Source organism: Pempheris klunzingeri, chromosome 12, assembly GCF_042242105.1.
Source record: "Pempheris klunzingeri isolate RE-2024b chromosome 12, fPemKlu1.hap1, whole genome shotgun sequence".
In the NCBI taxonomy this organism is placed as follows: domain Eukaryota; kingdom Metazoa; phylum Chordata; class Actinopteri; order Acropomatiformes; family Pempheridae; genus Pempheris; species Pempheris klunzingeri.
The window spans coordinates 3705565-3722878 of record NC_092023.1 but is presented as its reverse complement, the minus strand read 5'-3'; the positions used below and the strand labels follow the sequence as shown (position 1 = coordinate 3722878).

The 17314-nt window shown below is 41.5% G+C and overlaps 2 protein-coding genes across 2 annotated transcripts; one reads left to right on the top strand and one right to left on the bottom strand.

The window, feature by feature from the left end:
- Positions 1-1183: 1183 nt before the first annotated feature.
- On the bottom strand, positions 1184-8200 carry LOC139210565 (inhibitor of nuclear factor kappa-B kinase subunit alpha-like). Its single transcript, XM_070840613.1, has 21 exons — positions 8068-8200; positions 7873-7967; positions 7639-7756; positions 7482-7551; positions 6742-6830; positions 6549-6638; positions 6344-6468; positions 5912-6019; positions 5664-5799; positions 4962-5162; positions 4538-4640; positions 4110-4233; positions 3872-4023; positions 3713-3774; positions 3524-3633; positions 3050-3099; positions 2757-2865; positions 2520-2667; positions 2371-2420; positions 1653-1752; positions 1184-1518 (listed from the first exon to the last, which is right to left on the bottom strand). The coding sequence occupies exons 1-21, from the start codon at positions 8170-8172 to the stop codon at positions 1459-1461; spliced, it is 2205 nt and encodes a 734-aa protein (XP_070696714.1). The 5' UTR covers positions 8173-8200; the 3' UTR covers positions 1184-1458.
- Positions 8201-13292: 5092 nt separating this feature from the next.
- Positions 13293-16620, top strand: LOC139211016 (urokinase-type plasminogen activator-like). The gene is made up of 11 exons (XM_070841255.1): positions 13293-13373; positions 14058-14162; positions 14268-14328; positions 14427-14565; positions 14649-14731; positions 14824-14865; positions 14957-15137; positions 15259-15404; positions 15504-15644; positions 15735-15883; positions 16131-16620. The coding sequence occupies exons 2-11, from the start codon at positions 14112-14114 to the stop codon at positions 16323-16325; spliced, it is 1188 nt and encodes a 395-aa protein (XP_070697356.1). The 5' UTR covers positions 13293-13373; positions 14058-14111; the 3' UTR covers positions 16326-16620.
- Positions 16621-17314: the final 694 nt, after the last annotated feature.

Below are 17314 nucleotides of genomic sequence, written 5' to 3'. Positions count from 1 at the left end.
CCGCGGGGTACGTCGTCCTCTTCCACCGAGCGCGGAGCTTCGGGAGGGAAGCTTGAAAATGTTCGTATATTGTTCGTATGTTGTTTTTATAAAACCTTAAATACGCTAACATTTTATCGACACTGTAAATTACCGTATTACCTTCAAAGGCATCCAGCTATTAAGTTTTCCCATGATGACTAGCGTCAATATGTTAATGAGCCGCGGTTCTATTGGCCACAATCAGCCAATCACATGTTTTAAAAGTTTCCCCACGTCTTTTAGGCTCTCCAGCAGGTTAATGTGCTCCTAGGTTGAACTTCAAGGGGAATGTTATTGTTTTCAGCACCGTTTTATTTAGCAAATATCTTAGAAAATAGCACACAGGCTTCAGTGCTGACCTTACTGACGGATCAAATCACTATCGGTTACAGGAGTGGTCACTTCGGCCATTTTTATCCACCTCTTTGGTGTGTAATGTAACATTTTAGAAAAATAAATTATTATAAAATATTAGGATATACTACATGTCTTATCATACACTTACTATGTCTTATTGTACGATTAAATAAAATGGAAATACACATTATGTATTTCCGTTTATCCTTAAGGGTCGCCAGCCCTGGAAACAATAAATAATGGAAATACACACAAAAAAAAAAGCTAAAGGTAAATAAACAGGTAACTAAAATCAACAATGTTTAATTACATTTTTACTTTCAGACTAATTAACATTTAGGAATAAAAATATTGTCATGTATTACTTCAGTGTCTGATACTCAATACTAAACTGTCAATGCACTTCTTTATGTACAAATGTTCTCCTGGTTTGCTCAGACAGTGGTTTGGACTTAATAACAATAGGTTCAGATGCAGTATTGATTTGCATATTATGTTAATTTTACATAGTTACAAAGAAATATTCCACACATGACAGGACAATTTCCTGGTTTAGACACTGGGATGTGCAGACTAACAGCACTGCCTTTAACAATGACTTTGTAGTAACTCTTCTGTTTGGATTTCTGCGGCTCCCAAGAGGATTTGAACTCAGGGTTTTATAAACAAGCAATTTCCTGTATATGTGCAGACATTTGTCTGGTCCACTGTGTGAATGTAAATAACCGAAGCCTTACTTTCTCCATCAGTGCAGAGAAATGAAGAACCGATTCTAGCTGCATGAACAAAGACAAAACAAGGTATACACACATATATTACACATTTATCATACATTTGATCATGCATAGCTTGTCAACAGGAGTGTTTCACTCTTGTCAATGTTAACAGTAATATAATTAAGTGTTCAATAATGTATATCTAAGCTAATACATGAATAGCTTACCACATCATGCTGTTTCACACATTATTTTACAACAACACAAATGGAATCACAAAGCTTTCAGATAGTGCAACTCTGATAAGGCTCGTGTTTACAGCATACGTCTTCGACTCAAAACACTTCGAGTCTTTGGTCAGATTCTACAGCTTCTGAATTTGAGGTTTCACCGCTTCGTACTGAGTCCAGCTCCAGTCCTGCTCCTGGAGAGAGAGCAAACACGTTAATACTGCACCACTATGAATACCGTTCTCTTCAAATGATTTCATGTGCACGGTGTTACTGCAGGGACCTGTTTTCATGCATTAAAACACTCCCTCACACCAGGAAACCTTACCATCACACTGTGCTCCATGTCCTGGGTGGCGTCTTGCAACAGAGAAGTTAGCTGACTCAGATAACGCTGATTCTCATCCAGTAATTCATGAACACTTTCACTGAAAGAGGCAAAACACTATAAGCTGACTGTTGTGAATGTGTTTTCCTGTGTGTGTTATCCTTGTGATAAAACACCGGGGCTCCATATTATCGTCTTGGAGAACACGAGTCCTCTACTAGACTTCGAGGTGCATGAGGTGACCTCTTGTGGCAGCTTTGTGACTTCAACTAAATCCAGCAGCTGGTTTTAAGTCTGCACAAATTAAACTCATCATCTAAACTGCACATAAGCTAACAGCAGAGAAACAGCCACTTGGTGTTTCACCCCGAGCCCCCATCATTACCCAGCATGCTTTTCACACAACAACAATCTTTCCATGCAATAAAGACACATTTCTCCCTGTGCAACACACATTCCTGCAATATATCTTTTCCTGCTGCTCCTAAGACTTTTTTATTTTGTGTGTGTACTGTACAGTATTGTTGATATTTATCTCCTATTCTTTCATCTAGTTTTAGTTTCTAAAACGACATTGAGCGTAAAAAGGCGAAGTAAGAATTTGTTCTAATCTGTGCATATGACAATACAACAATTAAACTGAACTGAATAACTGTTTTCAGATATAATCGTAGTACACGCTGAGCTCTGTGAAATTGGTGACTTGTACAGATCTTACCTGTCAGAGGGTCGTTGCATAAGTGACTGCGTTGGAGAATTGCTCTGAGCCTAAATACACAACCACACATAGTATCATTAGACTCAAACCTTTAATATTCTACTGCAGAGCTCCCGAAACGTCACCGATGTCATTTGTTATATACTCACACAGACAATCTTGAGGAGGTACCAGAACTCCTTTTGTCTCTTCATTTGCATCTGCATCACTGCTGCCTCTGCAGTTTTTATGTTCTCTACCGCCTTCTCCAGCTTGGGGAACAAATCGACGATGCGTTGCTTACACACCAGGATTGTACTACAGGAAAAAAACAGCGACACCTCAGTTGTGCTGGAGTTTGAATGGCTGTATGTGTCTGTATCTGTTTAAAGCTGTGGATAAATGACCTCAGGTGAGTGTACAAGTCTTTCAGCACTCTGTCCTGGTTCTGAACGGTTTGGAGAATGGTCTTCACCATGTCTGAGCTGTCGCTGTAGCCATGCGGAGGGTCGGCACCTGTACGGACACACACACACTCCTATGATCATGATCCTGCTACTCCCATTCACGGCCACGCTCAGGAATTTATTAAACCATGGGGACCTCTGTGACACATTGGTTTAGTGGGTCCTTCAGCGCATTAAAAGGAGCCCCTTTAATCCATGTCTGCTCATTTAAACGTGTAATGATTTGTACTAACTTTTGCATTTGGCTTTCAGTTGCTTGTAGAGTTCAATAGCCTTTTCCTCACTGAAATAGAAACAGAGAGTTAACTTGTGCATACCATTTACTTTTAAAGGATGAGTTCACAGTTTTTCCAAGTCTTTCTTTAAACAATGTCCAGGTGATTAAGCATCCCCCGTTTTTTTTTACCTAATGGTTTGGCTCTTTACTGTTCTCAGCAATTAACAATCTGTTAAACAATTAAGGACAATGATTATTATTATTATTATGAGAGCATCATCATTATTAGTCTTGAGTTTCATGGGAGTAATGTTAAGGCTATTAAATGCATGGTTTCTTATGAAAATAAATACCCAACATCCACAAGCCCATATGTGCATTGAAACAGTTCCGATTGCTGCGATCATTCTGTTACCATAAGAAAGACAGAAAACTGTGAACTTGTCCTTTAAGGAATTGATTGTAGTGTAACTATAACAGAGATACTGACAGCTGGTCCATCACATCCCCCTGTCTCCTCGCAAATGGACTCCTCTGCAACTCCACAATCTCAAAGTGCACGGCCACTACCTCTTCATCCAGATAGACCACATCTGCAGCCTAAAGCAGAAAACACCTTTAGCATTACTGGTTTTTAAATAACCACCAAGTACGTTTGTGTAGAATTACTAAGTCCAACCTTCATAAACTCATCAGCCTTCTCTTCATTTTCATGCCAGGTCTTCAGCAGTTTTTCTGAAGCTTTAGAAACACACACATAACAACAGATAGTTCACTTAAAGGCTTCAGCAATGACTTTAACTCCTGTACCACAGCATGAGATTTAACATGCACTCACAGATGCCGTTGTGTCTCTGCTTGTCGTACTGCTCCAGGTCGTGCTGGATGCTGGTCTTAAAAAAAGCAAGTTTGGCTCGGAGCTGCTGCGACTGCGAGAACAGCAGGTTCTTGTATCGAGTCAGGTTGGTGTTGTAGCGCAGAAGACTCAGGCTGCAAACCACACAAACACAAGGTCAGGACGTCTCCGTGTGCAGGTGTGTGTGTGTGTGTATATGTGTGTGTTTGTGTGCTCTTACATGGCAGCCCTCTGTCCCTGGTACAGGCGCATGTAGTCCTCTTTCAGTCCGCAGATGTAGCTCACTGCCTCGCCCCACACCTTCCTCAGGGCAGACAATGGGAGCTGTGTCTTAGTCTCCCTGACTGAGTTCACAAAGGACGCACAATTCCCACATTAAGTCGGGCAACAAATGTACAGAGTCTGGTACAACTTTGTGAGGTAAAAACATCAACCAAGATCTTGCTGTCACACCTTATCTACCAATTAATACTTTCACTGGTTTAATTAGTCATGTTAGGTAAAGAAAGAATGATGAAGTCCCGCAATACTGAGAAAGAAAAGTCCAGTGAGCTGATATTCATGAAGATGGGTGTTATCAAAGTAAAATCTCCACAGATGAGCTGCAGGCAGATTTTGAGAAACTGAATATACGGTTACTTGTCTCACCTATAAAGTTGACACTGTCTGGCAGAGGTCTGGCCGTCAGCGGTCCAGAGTACTTGGTCAAGCTCTTATCAAACAAAAAGACTTTGGAGCTGTCCCAGCCACACTGAACGAAGACAACAAAGAACGCTGTGGTTACTAAAGCAATCTGTTTATTCACCGTTAAAGTCTAGTCTGTGTTTTGCTGAAACATTTTTTTCCAGAGAGGCCAGGAAGGGAAGGACCCACCGGAAATATGAAGGCAGAAAAGGCAAAAGTCCCATTCCAATTACCAGAAATAACAGTTCAGTGTAATGCAGAGCGAAGCAAAACTTCAAAACGGAAACAATATTTTTCTAAAATATGGAGATAAACAAACAGTATGTCCTGCGTAAGTAGTTGTGGTTGGGCCTGTTTGACATTTGATATTTGCGTGTGTGCCACATACCAATCCCTCCGGCAGACAGTGTGAGGGCGGTCTGCGTGGGTCGAGGGAGTTTCCCGTCTCCAGCAGCAGCTCTTGACTCAGTGGGGAGATGTGTGTCTGAGTTTGTGTCTCCAGACGAAGCTGCAGAGAGTGCAAGCTCTCCTCAGCACCCAGAACCAAAGAGTGCATCTGGGCTGATGTCATGTCCAACACATGAATCACCTGGAAGGAAACAGAGAGACAAAGAAAGACAAAGTGAGGTTTGCTTGCTGTCCTTAACTGGGATATAAGTTTAGATACAGTAAAACCATAAATGCATTGAATGAAATTTAAAGCTTTAAAGGCAGAGTCTGTTGGAGAAACTAACAAGTTCAGCTAGATTCTCACCACAGTCTGTCGCTGAGCTGTGATCTAAATTTTGGCTGCACTTTCTCTGCCACTCTTGTCTTTTTACCTACTAATGTGAAGAGCTGTGAAACTGCCTTTTTATTGTCTCATAACAAAGACAATACAGATCTATTCTATTCCACTAGCTCGCTAGCTTTAGCCTTCAGTCAATAGGTGCACAGCACTCATCCAATCTTTCCAATTCTTACAGTTCTGTGACAGCCACAGACACAGACAGCCTGTTTTATGAGCATTTCAACCAATGTAAGAAAAAGTGCTTCTAAAATTATTTGCCTTTAAGTGAGTTTAACTACGTGCACGAGTCATATTATGAACCTTCATGTTGAGAATATGCTGTAGAGCTGAGTAGCAGCACGGCTTGTTCGTGTCGGGGTCCAACCCTCCGCCACGAGCCGCAGGGTCCCACAGTAACAACATCTGCAGAAGAGACTCGACTGGTTCCAGCAGCGGTCTATGGACACACACACACACACACACACACACACACACACACAGGTTAGATGCACGTTATAAAGACGGCTGCATGCCTGGTGTGTACAAATAAATATCTCTCTTGCCTCTACCTGCTGAGATTGTGGGGATACGGGAGATGTGTGGAGAATCTGACTTCTCCGTTCATGTCCTCTACTGCCATGATGTCTTTGGGGCCTTTATTCTTGACTTTACTTGTCCTACAAAAGGCAACCAGAGACAACTGAAGATAAAGCTAACAAATTAAAGACTAGATCCACAAAATATTTCCAACATTCAGAAAGACATGAGACTTCTTTTCTTGTGACTTTAACCTTTAACACATAAATAATAGATGAATAAAGTCACCATAACTACATTAAAAACAACTGTAATTCATTGTAATCTAGTCAGTCTAGTCTTTTTCTATACAGATTTTGCTGTTTACACATTCATCAGATCTTTAGATCTCTTTAATATATATATACGTGGGTATATTTTGCAATATTAATTTCATACAATGGATTGCTGCTTTGTTAACTCACCATTGTACCGGCTGCATGTGGTGTAAAAATGGGCGAAATCCACAAATGCATTCAAAGATCACCGTCCCAAAGCTCCAGTAGTCCACAGTTACAGTGTAGGGTTTACTCTCAAACAGCTCTGGAGCCTGGCACACATACAGATACACTTATGAAACAGCACTATTAAAAAAAAACACTGATGATTGATCACTGAGGAAACACTTACCAGATACTGGAGAGTTCCCACAAAGGATGTGCAGAGGCTGCCCTGATCCAGGTCTTTTGCATAACCCAGATCTATGATTTTATGAACAAGCTGGACAAACACATAGTTTAATGATGAAGAGAAAGGAGCAGAAAGTCATATAATATATGAAATTACACAGGCGGCGTGCATGTACAAAAGGAAATGAGTTCACCTTCCCATCAACCTCCTGCAGAACGATGTTCTCTGGCTTCAGGTCTCGGTGAATTATCTTATTTTCATGGAGGTACTGGATACCAGAGCCTATGTTTGTAAAAACAGAATAATTCCAAATACATTACGCATCAACATGTGATGACATTGAGTGTCTACATCTATCAGCAAGCTATATTTAAGGCCTTTTAAGACTTTTTAATACCACTGTTTCATTAGATTTAAGGCCAATTTAAATTTTAAATGAAGAGGTAAATGACTCTCCAAGCCTACAGACAATCTTCTGTCAGGATCAATCCAGTCATCTTCCTCAGACTCTTATTTCTGTTTTGAATGTGTGAGGGATCATGGGACGCACAGCACCAGTTCAAGATGACGGGAACATGAACGACGCACTTTGAAATACTGGAGATTAACGACTGAACAGAAGCGCTGGAGGGAAAAGGGTTAAAAAGTTATGGAGAAAGTAAATCAAACCCTACGGTGGTCACAAGGGGACAAAATTTGGGAATACGAAGAGCAAAAACCTACAAAAAGCACAAGTTCTGCAGCATGTCAGCTCTGCATACATGACATGTTCAGGTATTTTGTTCTTGGCGTGACTTTTAGACCAGACATACATTCAATTAATGAATATTCAAGATCTTCCCAAACAGAATTTAAGACTATTTAATACTTTTTAAGCACCTGAAGCCACCCTGGACCTTTTTGTGTCCGAGTAAAAGATGAGGAGAACATTACCGATGTCACTGAGCAGCGAGAGGACTTCACTCTCCTTTAGCCCACAGCAATTTTCTGGTTTATTCAACACCTGAATAAAGAGGCACGAAGGTTAATAGTGCGATGTTTGGAAAGACAACACACTGTTTGGGGTCTTTATGAAATACCCACTTGGTACCTTGCGTAGGTCTCCTCTTGAGCAGTACTCCATGGCCAGCAGAGGTAAGTCATTCACAGCAATGGAGGTCAGCTCTTCTGGAACTTCTCTGGCCTGGACCACGTTCACATGGTTCAGTCTGTAAAAGAAAGACAGAAGCGAAACACTCGGCGAGAGTTTGACGAGAAGAAAACGCACAGTGAAAGTTGTTCATGGGCTACTTTGTGAGCACAAGCTGATGATTCGCTCTCTCACTTCTTCATGATCTGAATCTCTCTGCTCCACCGGTCTTTGTTCTTGGAGTTCAGCTCCAGGCGACAAAGTTTCACAGCGATCTTCTCTCCCAACTCCTGCTCCACACACACACACACACACACACACACACAAGGAGTAAATCTAAGCCACGTCTGGGTCTGTGCTCTCCTCACCGTAGTGGATGGCAGAACTTACAAGGTGCTGGTACAGGTAGACGTGCCCAAAGCCTCCCATCCCAAGTCTCTCCTTCATCTCCCAGGAGCCACACAGCTGGCTCTGCTTGGCTGCGGTCCGCTCCATGGTGAGAGGAGCCGCTGCACACCCGAGGCACTCTGCCGGAGAGAGAAACAATGTGGACACCACTCTGGATCTCCATCGAGGCTTCTGATTGTGTTTGCATGCGCACATTTCTCCTCCATATCTGTGCTTGTCAGCGTAAAGTGCACAACGTTCCTGTGCGTGCATCTAAATGACAAGCTGTCCTCCAGCGTCTCCACCATTGAAAGCAGAGAGCGAGAGATCTCGCAGCATCATCAACCATCCCTCCCGTCGCTCCCATAGCTACAGGAGCTGAACCACAGCATCTAAACACCAACTTTTTTACCTCCACATGTGCGCTGATGGCATTTTATTGAGCACTGCCTTTGATCTGTGTTTCCTGCTCATATTCATTCCACCACTGCACTGCACTTTATGTAGGTTTGTGAAATGCTATTTTGTTTTTTGTGTTGCATTTGAAAATGACAGTAAAGAAACTGATTTATTGATCTGCAGCAGAGACGGTCACTATAGTAACAGCATAAGATGTCTTGTTTTAATTCATTTTAATATATTCCAGGGGTGTACGTTGCTTTATGTCACATTTATCTGGCTGATTATAACTTTCTGCTGCTACACTGAACGGTTTTATTTCATCTTAAATCACATTAAGTGCTCTGGATGTGAGACTTTTCCCCACATTGTGGCCACTAAAGCCAACGTTAAGAGCCATTTGTTGCTGTTTTTATTGACAGAGTTTGGCTCCAGTGAAGACAAACTAAACAAGAAGTCGACTAAAGGACAGATCAAATCAGAGGGACTCACCTCAGTCACTCCTGGAGGTTGACAGATGACAGTCGGCTTACTTCAGATGTCAGAACATTGTTGCTTTCCAGTCAGCAAACCGTGTTGTTCAACTTCGTTTTCTTATCTGGTGTTTAAGACAGAAGGCTGAACCTGCGAATTGTGCCTCCTCCCTTTATAATCCATCAAGAGCGGCCTTAAAGTCGACGTTTTTGTGTGTGTTTTTGGAGAAAAGCTGTAGAGAAACACACCGACCGCTCGACAATCTACGCAAAGTGAAAGTACAGGGCATGTTTCTGCGCATGCGTGTCTGGATCAACAGCAGCAGACGGGACGCATGAGGCTTCCTGCAGGACTGCTCCCTCTGCAGGGGGGGGGTTAACCCTCTGCCCCCCTCCCACACCCAAACTAACCCTGGACTTCACATCAGCAGGGGTGTTAAATAAGTTTGTTTCTGTTTTTATTTTGTGCCACAAAAGCAAACTGAGAATAAATACACTTAAAACTTTGGCAAGGTCGCCATATGTGCACTAGATGGTGCCATATGAGCAGCTACAGCACAGAATGTACAGTATAAGCATTAATTAATAATTCACAGCAAGCAAAAGACATTAGTTACATGTTCATAATTCAAATTCATGTAAATGTTTTTTTTGTAGCTTATTATATTTATAAGGAGAATAATATCGATTTAAAACCAGTTCTGCAAACTCAGCTTTACACTATAATTACTGGGCTGAGATTATTATTAATTATTATTAATTTAGCAGAGGCAATGAGGCTGTTTTTATAGATAAATAATGCACGATGTGACCTCCGTCAGAAGAGGAACATCCCACCTTTTCATGTAGGATACAACGGTGAGTCCAGACTGTGAGGAGGGAGAGAAATGCACGCACAGTGTGATCGTAATAATAAATATAGTGTCAATTCAAAAATGGCCTTCGGATAAGCAGAAAAACAACAACAACATGGCTTATGTCGACATGAAAACACAATTTGGATCTTTGGTTTGTTGGTGACATTGTTCTTAAAAGTAATTCCCAAATATTTGAAACATTCAACAGATATAAGGTTCTGGAGTTTTGGTCCCCTTCTTCCAATGATCAAACAGAAACGCCATTAAATTCCTTCTGTATTAAAAGTCTTTAAAAGATTCCTCTAAGCTGTCATGGTCGCATCAACAAATCTGCGTTTCAAGGTCAACTAAACTTTCACTGGGAATAAAAACTGGGCTGCTCTTCTTTTATGATTAGACTCTGTGTTGTAGATGGTCCAGAGGTTTGACTTATCAGGGAGAACCGATAGTTTCTCAGTCAGTCAAACAAAAGATGAGCTCATAGTGCGCCGTGAGAAATGTGCAAGTCAAGAGTTGTGGCAACATTAAAGTGGTGAGCAAGAGCTCTGTCCAGTGCAGTTGTTGGTGTCAATGAAACAAAATGTTCTGCAACCGTCTCTGTTTGTTCTCCTCTATGTGAAATGTAAGATTTCAGAGAAACATAAATATACAACTCATTTTTTAGAATCGTTTTCGTAGTAAAAGTAAAACCAGCGAAATGGATGAATGCAGCTCGGAACTAATAGTTTGACCTCATAACCTTCCAGTGATATTTAAAGAGACTATTATTCTCTTACTTTACAGGTTCTTTTTCTCAGATTGCTGGAAAAGAGAAGCAGATGCAGATCTTGTGACTGAATAGAGAAGTCTTTGAAAAGCCTTTGAGGTGACGTGAGTGTGAAATATGTTTCGAGTGTGAAAATAAATGTTGTCAGTGGTTTTCTGCCCGTTGTGTCTTACAGCTCCTCGCGCTTTGTGTTCGTCCCTTTGTAACAGCAGTCAGAGGACAGTTAATATGGCCGGCGGGGATCGAGACGTACTTTGTAAATGGCCTCAAGTTTTAATAATTAGAATCCAGAAAATAGCAAATATTTGGAGTTAACCGCCCTTTGTGTGAATTCTTTGATATACTCACATATCTGACCAGGCTAAAAACTGGAATATGAATCATACTGTTGCTGCAGCCTTGTATTTCTCATTTTCTCCTTCCTCTTTTTCTGTGCACTGATGTCAGTTTGTTTCCTACATGCAAACTCCCACGGTCTACAGAAAAATCGAAAAATCTACATATTACTATGCAGGATGTGGCCTTAATGTTTGAGGGCAGAAACACGGCAGCATAAAGAACTAATTCTGGTCCATGCACTCAGCCAACCAAGTTCCTCTTTACATTTAAAATAATCCCACTCTATTTTTTGTGTGAGTGACATCTACAAATTTAACGGTTTTAGGCTTAATTTCTCCGACTTTCTGGACCTTTTGTGTCAAAAATAACAGATAAGAAAGACGAAAGAAGATGAGTTTGTTTAGTAAAGACAGGGAAGAGCATGCTGACAATTAATGCATCCTCAGGCCCGTAACCCCTGATATCTAGAAATTATTTATTATGGCAAGTTGAGGACAATACCAGGAACTCAAAGCGGTGAGTTTTGATCCTTTAGGCCAGGATATGGAGAAAGACGGGTGTCTAGACTGGACTGGAGCAAGCAGAAGACTTGAGTCAAAATGACAAAATCAAACACTCCTGGTTGCAGCTGCCTCCAGCCACAAATATCCTGGGTTTCCCTGGATTGGTTCACATCTGTACAATACGTACTTCCTCTTTCGCTAACACACCTGTGTGGAGCATAAAGTAGACATTTATCAGAGAAAGCTGCTGGAATCATTAATGAATGAATTCATGTGTTGCTCAGTTATTTCATACTTCCTAAGTTGGCATCATGCATGTTGAGTTTATCGCATCCTTTCAAGACCTTCAGTCGACAACGCCTTGCACAAAGGTGTCATATCTGGTTATTGTCTCCATTAAAGAGGAGGAAACGTGAGTAAGACAGGCGTCAGAGCTGCTGATGAGGAAACATTTATAGGGGGGAGATTTCAGTCTAGAAATCCCCATCCAGAACCCATAACAATGTCAATTGTTTTAGGGGAAGTTGTGTTTCTTCACTACAACACAAAGACGTACAAAGAATGTTGTCCTGAACGGCAGCTGCTCAGTTATCCAAACCAGATTTAGGAGTAAAGACGTTGTTTTAAGTCACTCATCTGGTAAAATGCATCATTCTTTCAAGTTTCAGGAATGCATGCTTTTAAGTGAGCTTGCTTTCTGCGTGTGGTAACGGGCGGATGATTCAAGAGGATGTGTACGTCACTATAGGTGCAGTAAATCATAAACGTATAGAAGAAGTGTGATTGCTTTATCTGCTACAGTATCACGTTAGTGGCTGTATTGTTCAGTTATTTAGGTTTTCTGGTCATTAAACAACCTTCAATGATGAGTGTATTGATTGTTATACTAAGAATAATGATCATTTATTTATGTTTCCCCTTTTTCACAAGTCACAGGGTGAAAAGCACAAGTCAGCACAAATAAAACCACACTGCCAAAATACATAAAATAAAAATGAAAATACACTAAAACACATAAAAAAGATCACTGAATTAAAGAATAAAAGCTTTCAGACGACTTCGCTAATGTAAGATGGAGAAAAAACATGAATGGCTTTAGTTAAAATGTTTAAAACCAGTTCTAAAAGTAGTCATATGGAGTAATATGTTAATTTTTATTTGATCTGATTTAAGGATGAATCCCTGAACTGAGTCATTGTGGTGTCTGAAAATGTGACAACCTGCAGTTGTAACAGAGGAAATGTCGAAGCAAATGACTTAATATTTGATGGAATATCCTTTCACATCAGTCTGAATTATGTGGACATGCATGATGCAAAAGACCAGATTTTTTTCAAGATGATGCAAAAGACATCAGGACCCAATTCAACAATGTGGAGCTTTGGACCAAAGAAATACATAAGATATCAAATATTTCATCTTATTTTGCTGCTAGAGGGTAAAACAAGAAATAAAATACCAGACTTTAGAATAACAGAGACTTCACATTAGTGTCTGTTATAAGAAAATCTATATTTAGTTGATAAATTTTTCTTCTGAATCTCAAACCTGTCATTCTACCTGTGCATGTGCTCGTCTGCACCCACAGCTGCAGCAGTTTCCGTTGTGCAATATTACCAATTTTGGATATATTATTTGGAACAGTATTAGCACTGTTTATGGGGAGGGAGGTGCTCGGTGTGTATGTGTCACAGGACATGACAAATTCATTGGTCACAACTTTGCTGACCAGCATTAGAGTGGCAGTGATGTTTTCATATCTTCTCCTAAACTCCTCCCACTTGTGTTGGTCTTTAAATGGGAGGCAGCGAGGGGAGGATCAGCTCTACAACTCCAGAACAACTGACAAGTGCAAGTCTGACTCCTGCAACAACTCACGTGCATATCAGGGGATACAGAGTGGAGATAACGACCGCCTCAGCTGGAGGAAATAACAAAGAGCTTCTTCGGGATTGCAAGTTTGGACAGAAAGGTAAGCGTATCTCTGACAAAGTGTCCTAGACTGTGACATTCAGCAAACTATTTGTTGTTTAGGTAGTTTATTTTTTTGAATGATAGTCAAACCAAGGCCATGAAAATCATAGAATGAATGGCATTTCACGGCACAACATTTTTATTTACATAGACCAGTATCACAATCGGTGACATCTTCTTTTCTTAGACGCTTGATTCAGGAGAGGAAAAACTCCCTGATAGAAAAGAAAAAAGCCCTTTAGCGTGTGTGAAAATGGAGGAAACCTCAACAAAGGAGAGATCCTTCTCCCAGACGTGTGTACAGAATAGGCTGACAAAGTAAAAACACAATCAGGATGACTAACTTATTAGGTGCATAGAAAGTAAAGTTTTAATCATGCAACCATTTTCTTTTGTCATTGTGTAATGCTGTACTTCTAGAAATGTTCTAGAAATTAAATGTTTGAACTGCACACACTGCAGAATGAGTGCAGTCCCTCTGCTATTAGTTAAACATGCAATAAACAGACTGTGTCCACACTCTGTGGACTGAAGATGGGCACAAAGGAACTATGTGCTCTCTCACTTGTCACACTTGTGTCTGTCTTGTCGCATGCTGAACTCCATATAAGGCTGCAGGTGCTTTAAATCCAGTCATCCGGTGCTGTTTTGTTCCATTTCTGTAATTCTGTGTCTTTTTCAGTCCATCTTCGGACAAAGATATCCTCGATAAGGGGAAGAGAAACCAGAAGTGAAGATGAACCTGTTAGTCATCTTCGCCATCCTTGCAGCATTCGGTGTTGATGTGGTAAGCAAAAATAACAAAGCAGTAACTTTATCCAGTGGACTCAAGGATTTTCTAAATCTGTCTTAACCTTAACCTTAACTTAAAGTTTGTCTGTTCTCCTCTCAGGCTTTTTCAGGAAGATGGCTTAAAAAACATGGGTCACCGAAACACGAGGGCCCTTACAGCGGTAGGCAACAGTGGAGGCAACACATATTCTTAATATTCTGCATTTGGTGCACTGGGTGGCAGAATTTAGATGTTCTCGTCTCTCTTTGTGATGTTCAGAAATGTGTCGGTCCGGTGATGGGAGCAGTTACGGGGGATTTGTTTCCCGGTCGGCGTACGGCCACAGATGTCTCAGCTGGAACAGGTTTAAAAACCCTTGGGGAGCTTCGAAGGGACTCGGCAGCCATAATTACTGCAGGTATGCTTTGAGTCACCAATCCAGCAGCTGGATGTGTGAGGTGGAGGCATCATGTGTTTAATATTATGTCACTTGGATGGCAGGAATCCAGACCAGAGCTTGATGCCGTGGTGCTATGTCCGAAGGGGACGGAGGACTGTGAGAGAATTCTGCGACATTCCCAGATGTAAGGCTGAGACTGGATATTTAAAAACCCAATCGAAATATTGTACTTGGTTTGTATTTTTCTAATGATGTCTGTTTTCTGCTCACATACAGGTTCTACACCAACAGTGAATCCTCCACCAGCTGTGGATACAGGTAGGTTGTTGTTTAAATGTACTTTTTCCTCTGTGTCGTCCTGTGATTCCCTTCACCTGCACTCACTGACTCGTCCTGTGTGTCCCCGCAGAGCTGACGTGTGGTGAGAGGTCTGAGCGGAGGATGCATAAAATTGTAGGTGGTTCTTTCACACCTATAGAGTCGCACCCGTGGGTCGCTGCTGTCTTTCATCGGGGCCACAGTTTCCTCTGTGGTGGCTCTCTCATTGCACCATGCTGGGTTCTAACCGCTGCACACTGCTTCGCTGATGGGTGAGACAAAATACTTGCTCGCTGTCATTTCCTCCCCTGCACGTCTCATTTTTATAACAGCAGCATGACTCATGTTGGTGTGTGGTATGTTCACACCTTCTTGTGTTTGCTTTGTGTCCAGTAATGAGACCAACACCCGACATCTGTCCGTGTACCTGGGGAAGACTGCCATCAATGACACAGATCCTGACAGGGAGCAGAAGTTCACTGTGGAGAAACTCATCATTCACCAAAAATACAATGAGTCCAACTTCAACAACGACATAGGTGTGCACGACTGCACTGTGTATTGTACTGAGAGAGATAAAGAGCTGCATGGGTCCCTTGTGTGCAGGACTCATAGCTGTGTTTATCTTTGCATTTCAGCACTGTTGAAGATCAAAAGCAGAAATGGAGGCTGTGCGGTGAAGTCGGCTTCTGCGCGGACAGCGTGTCTTCCTCCACTTCACACTCAGCTTCCTGCAGGATTTCAGTGCAGCATTGCAGGATTTGGGATGGAGAAATACAGTATGTAGAGCAGAAACTCTAACCTGCAGATTTATGACTGATCTCGGAGCCTTTTCAGTGATTCTCACTCTGACACTGTCTTCTCTGCAGTGGCGTGGCATTACTCGCAGTATTTGAAAGAGGCCGAGGTGAAACTGATCTCCCAGCCTGAGTGTAAACGTGACTTGTCCTACCGAGATCTCATCACCAAGAACATGTTCTGTGCTGGGAGCCCTGACTGGAGCACTGACGCCTGCAAGGTGAGCGAAGAACCCAGTATATGAATATGTGCATGTGAGGGAAAGAGGAAGTGAAAAAGCCCAGAGTGTAAATCTAAAGAGACAAAAACAGTGAACAGTCTTAACAACACCGAAGAAAAACTGTGATTCCTTTATATGTTGATCAGTACATTACTCATATTGATTCTGGTGTCAGGATCCAAATGAGCCTTTAATTGTGACCTTCCTTCATGCTGCGAGCACTGACTGCTGTGTCCTCCCCTCACAGGGCGACTCTGGGGGTCCGTTGGTGTGTGAAGTGGCAGGTCGGATGTTTCTGTTCGGCGTGGTGAGCTGGGGTGAGGGCTGTGCCCAGAAGAACAAACCAGGGGTTTACACACAGGTCAGCAACTACAACAAGTGGATCGCTGCAAAAACAGGACTCGACAAATACACGAAAGGATTAATGTATCCCCAGAAGTGAAGCTGTGACAGACTGTTACATGTTGGGCATTTTTATTTCTTAAAGGAAGATGTGGCTGCAGCTTTGTCGGCTCTGTGTGTGCAAGGTAGCTGATAGGAAATGCTCGGTTTTGCACAGTGAAGATTTTCTATAAAAGTGAATGTTTTTAAAGAATATATATATATATATATTTGTACATACTGTTTAATCCTTTTTAATACTTGTGCATGAACTAGATATATGCATTTTTAAAGCAAGTTTATTTATGTAATTTAATTTAATAAGCATTTCCTCTTGTAAAAGGCTGGCCCTGCTGTTGAGCGATATTTTATAATAAATGCATCATTTGTTTTACATCTTCATCGTGCCTCATTGTCAACAAACCGAATGCTTTTGTCTCTCTTGCATGTGCACACTCTTCACAAGCACGCAGAAAACACATCTAAAATATACACACCTACTTGTTTGTGCACCCCTGCGTCCCCGTCCTCCCGTCAGAGGAGCAGCAGTGAGCACCAAGCAGGTGAAATACACATTCTATGAGATGAACTGCAGAAATGCTGCAACAGTCAAGACTTCCAACCCCAGTGGCACTCAGACAGTCTGTGAGTTCACTTAATTAAAGTCAAAGTGTCCCTCAGTCAAACACTGGAGGGCACTGTTGTGTAAAAATGACTCACAGGCAGCTCAGTGCGCTTAAACATAATATTTCAGTATAATAACAATGGTCACATACAAACTGAGTCAGTTTATAGGCTTTCTAATTATTTAAACTAGAAATGAAATGAATGAATGATATGTATTTCTTCAATTATCACTAGTTTTAATTGCTCAAAAGCACTTTCAAATTTGGGGGCTTTGCTCTCGTACCTCTCAGAAGACACTATGAGTTATCCCACATGGTCTGCAGCAGATTTATCTCCATATACTGTAACAGCAAGATGAGCTTTTAGACAGCTGAAGACTGATTGTAGCTGTAAATGAGACATGTTTTTTTTTCTCGTCTGACT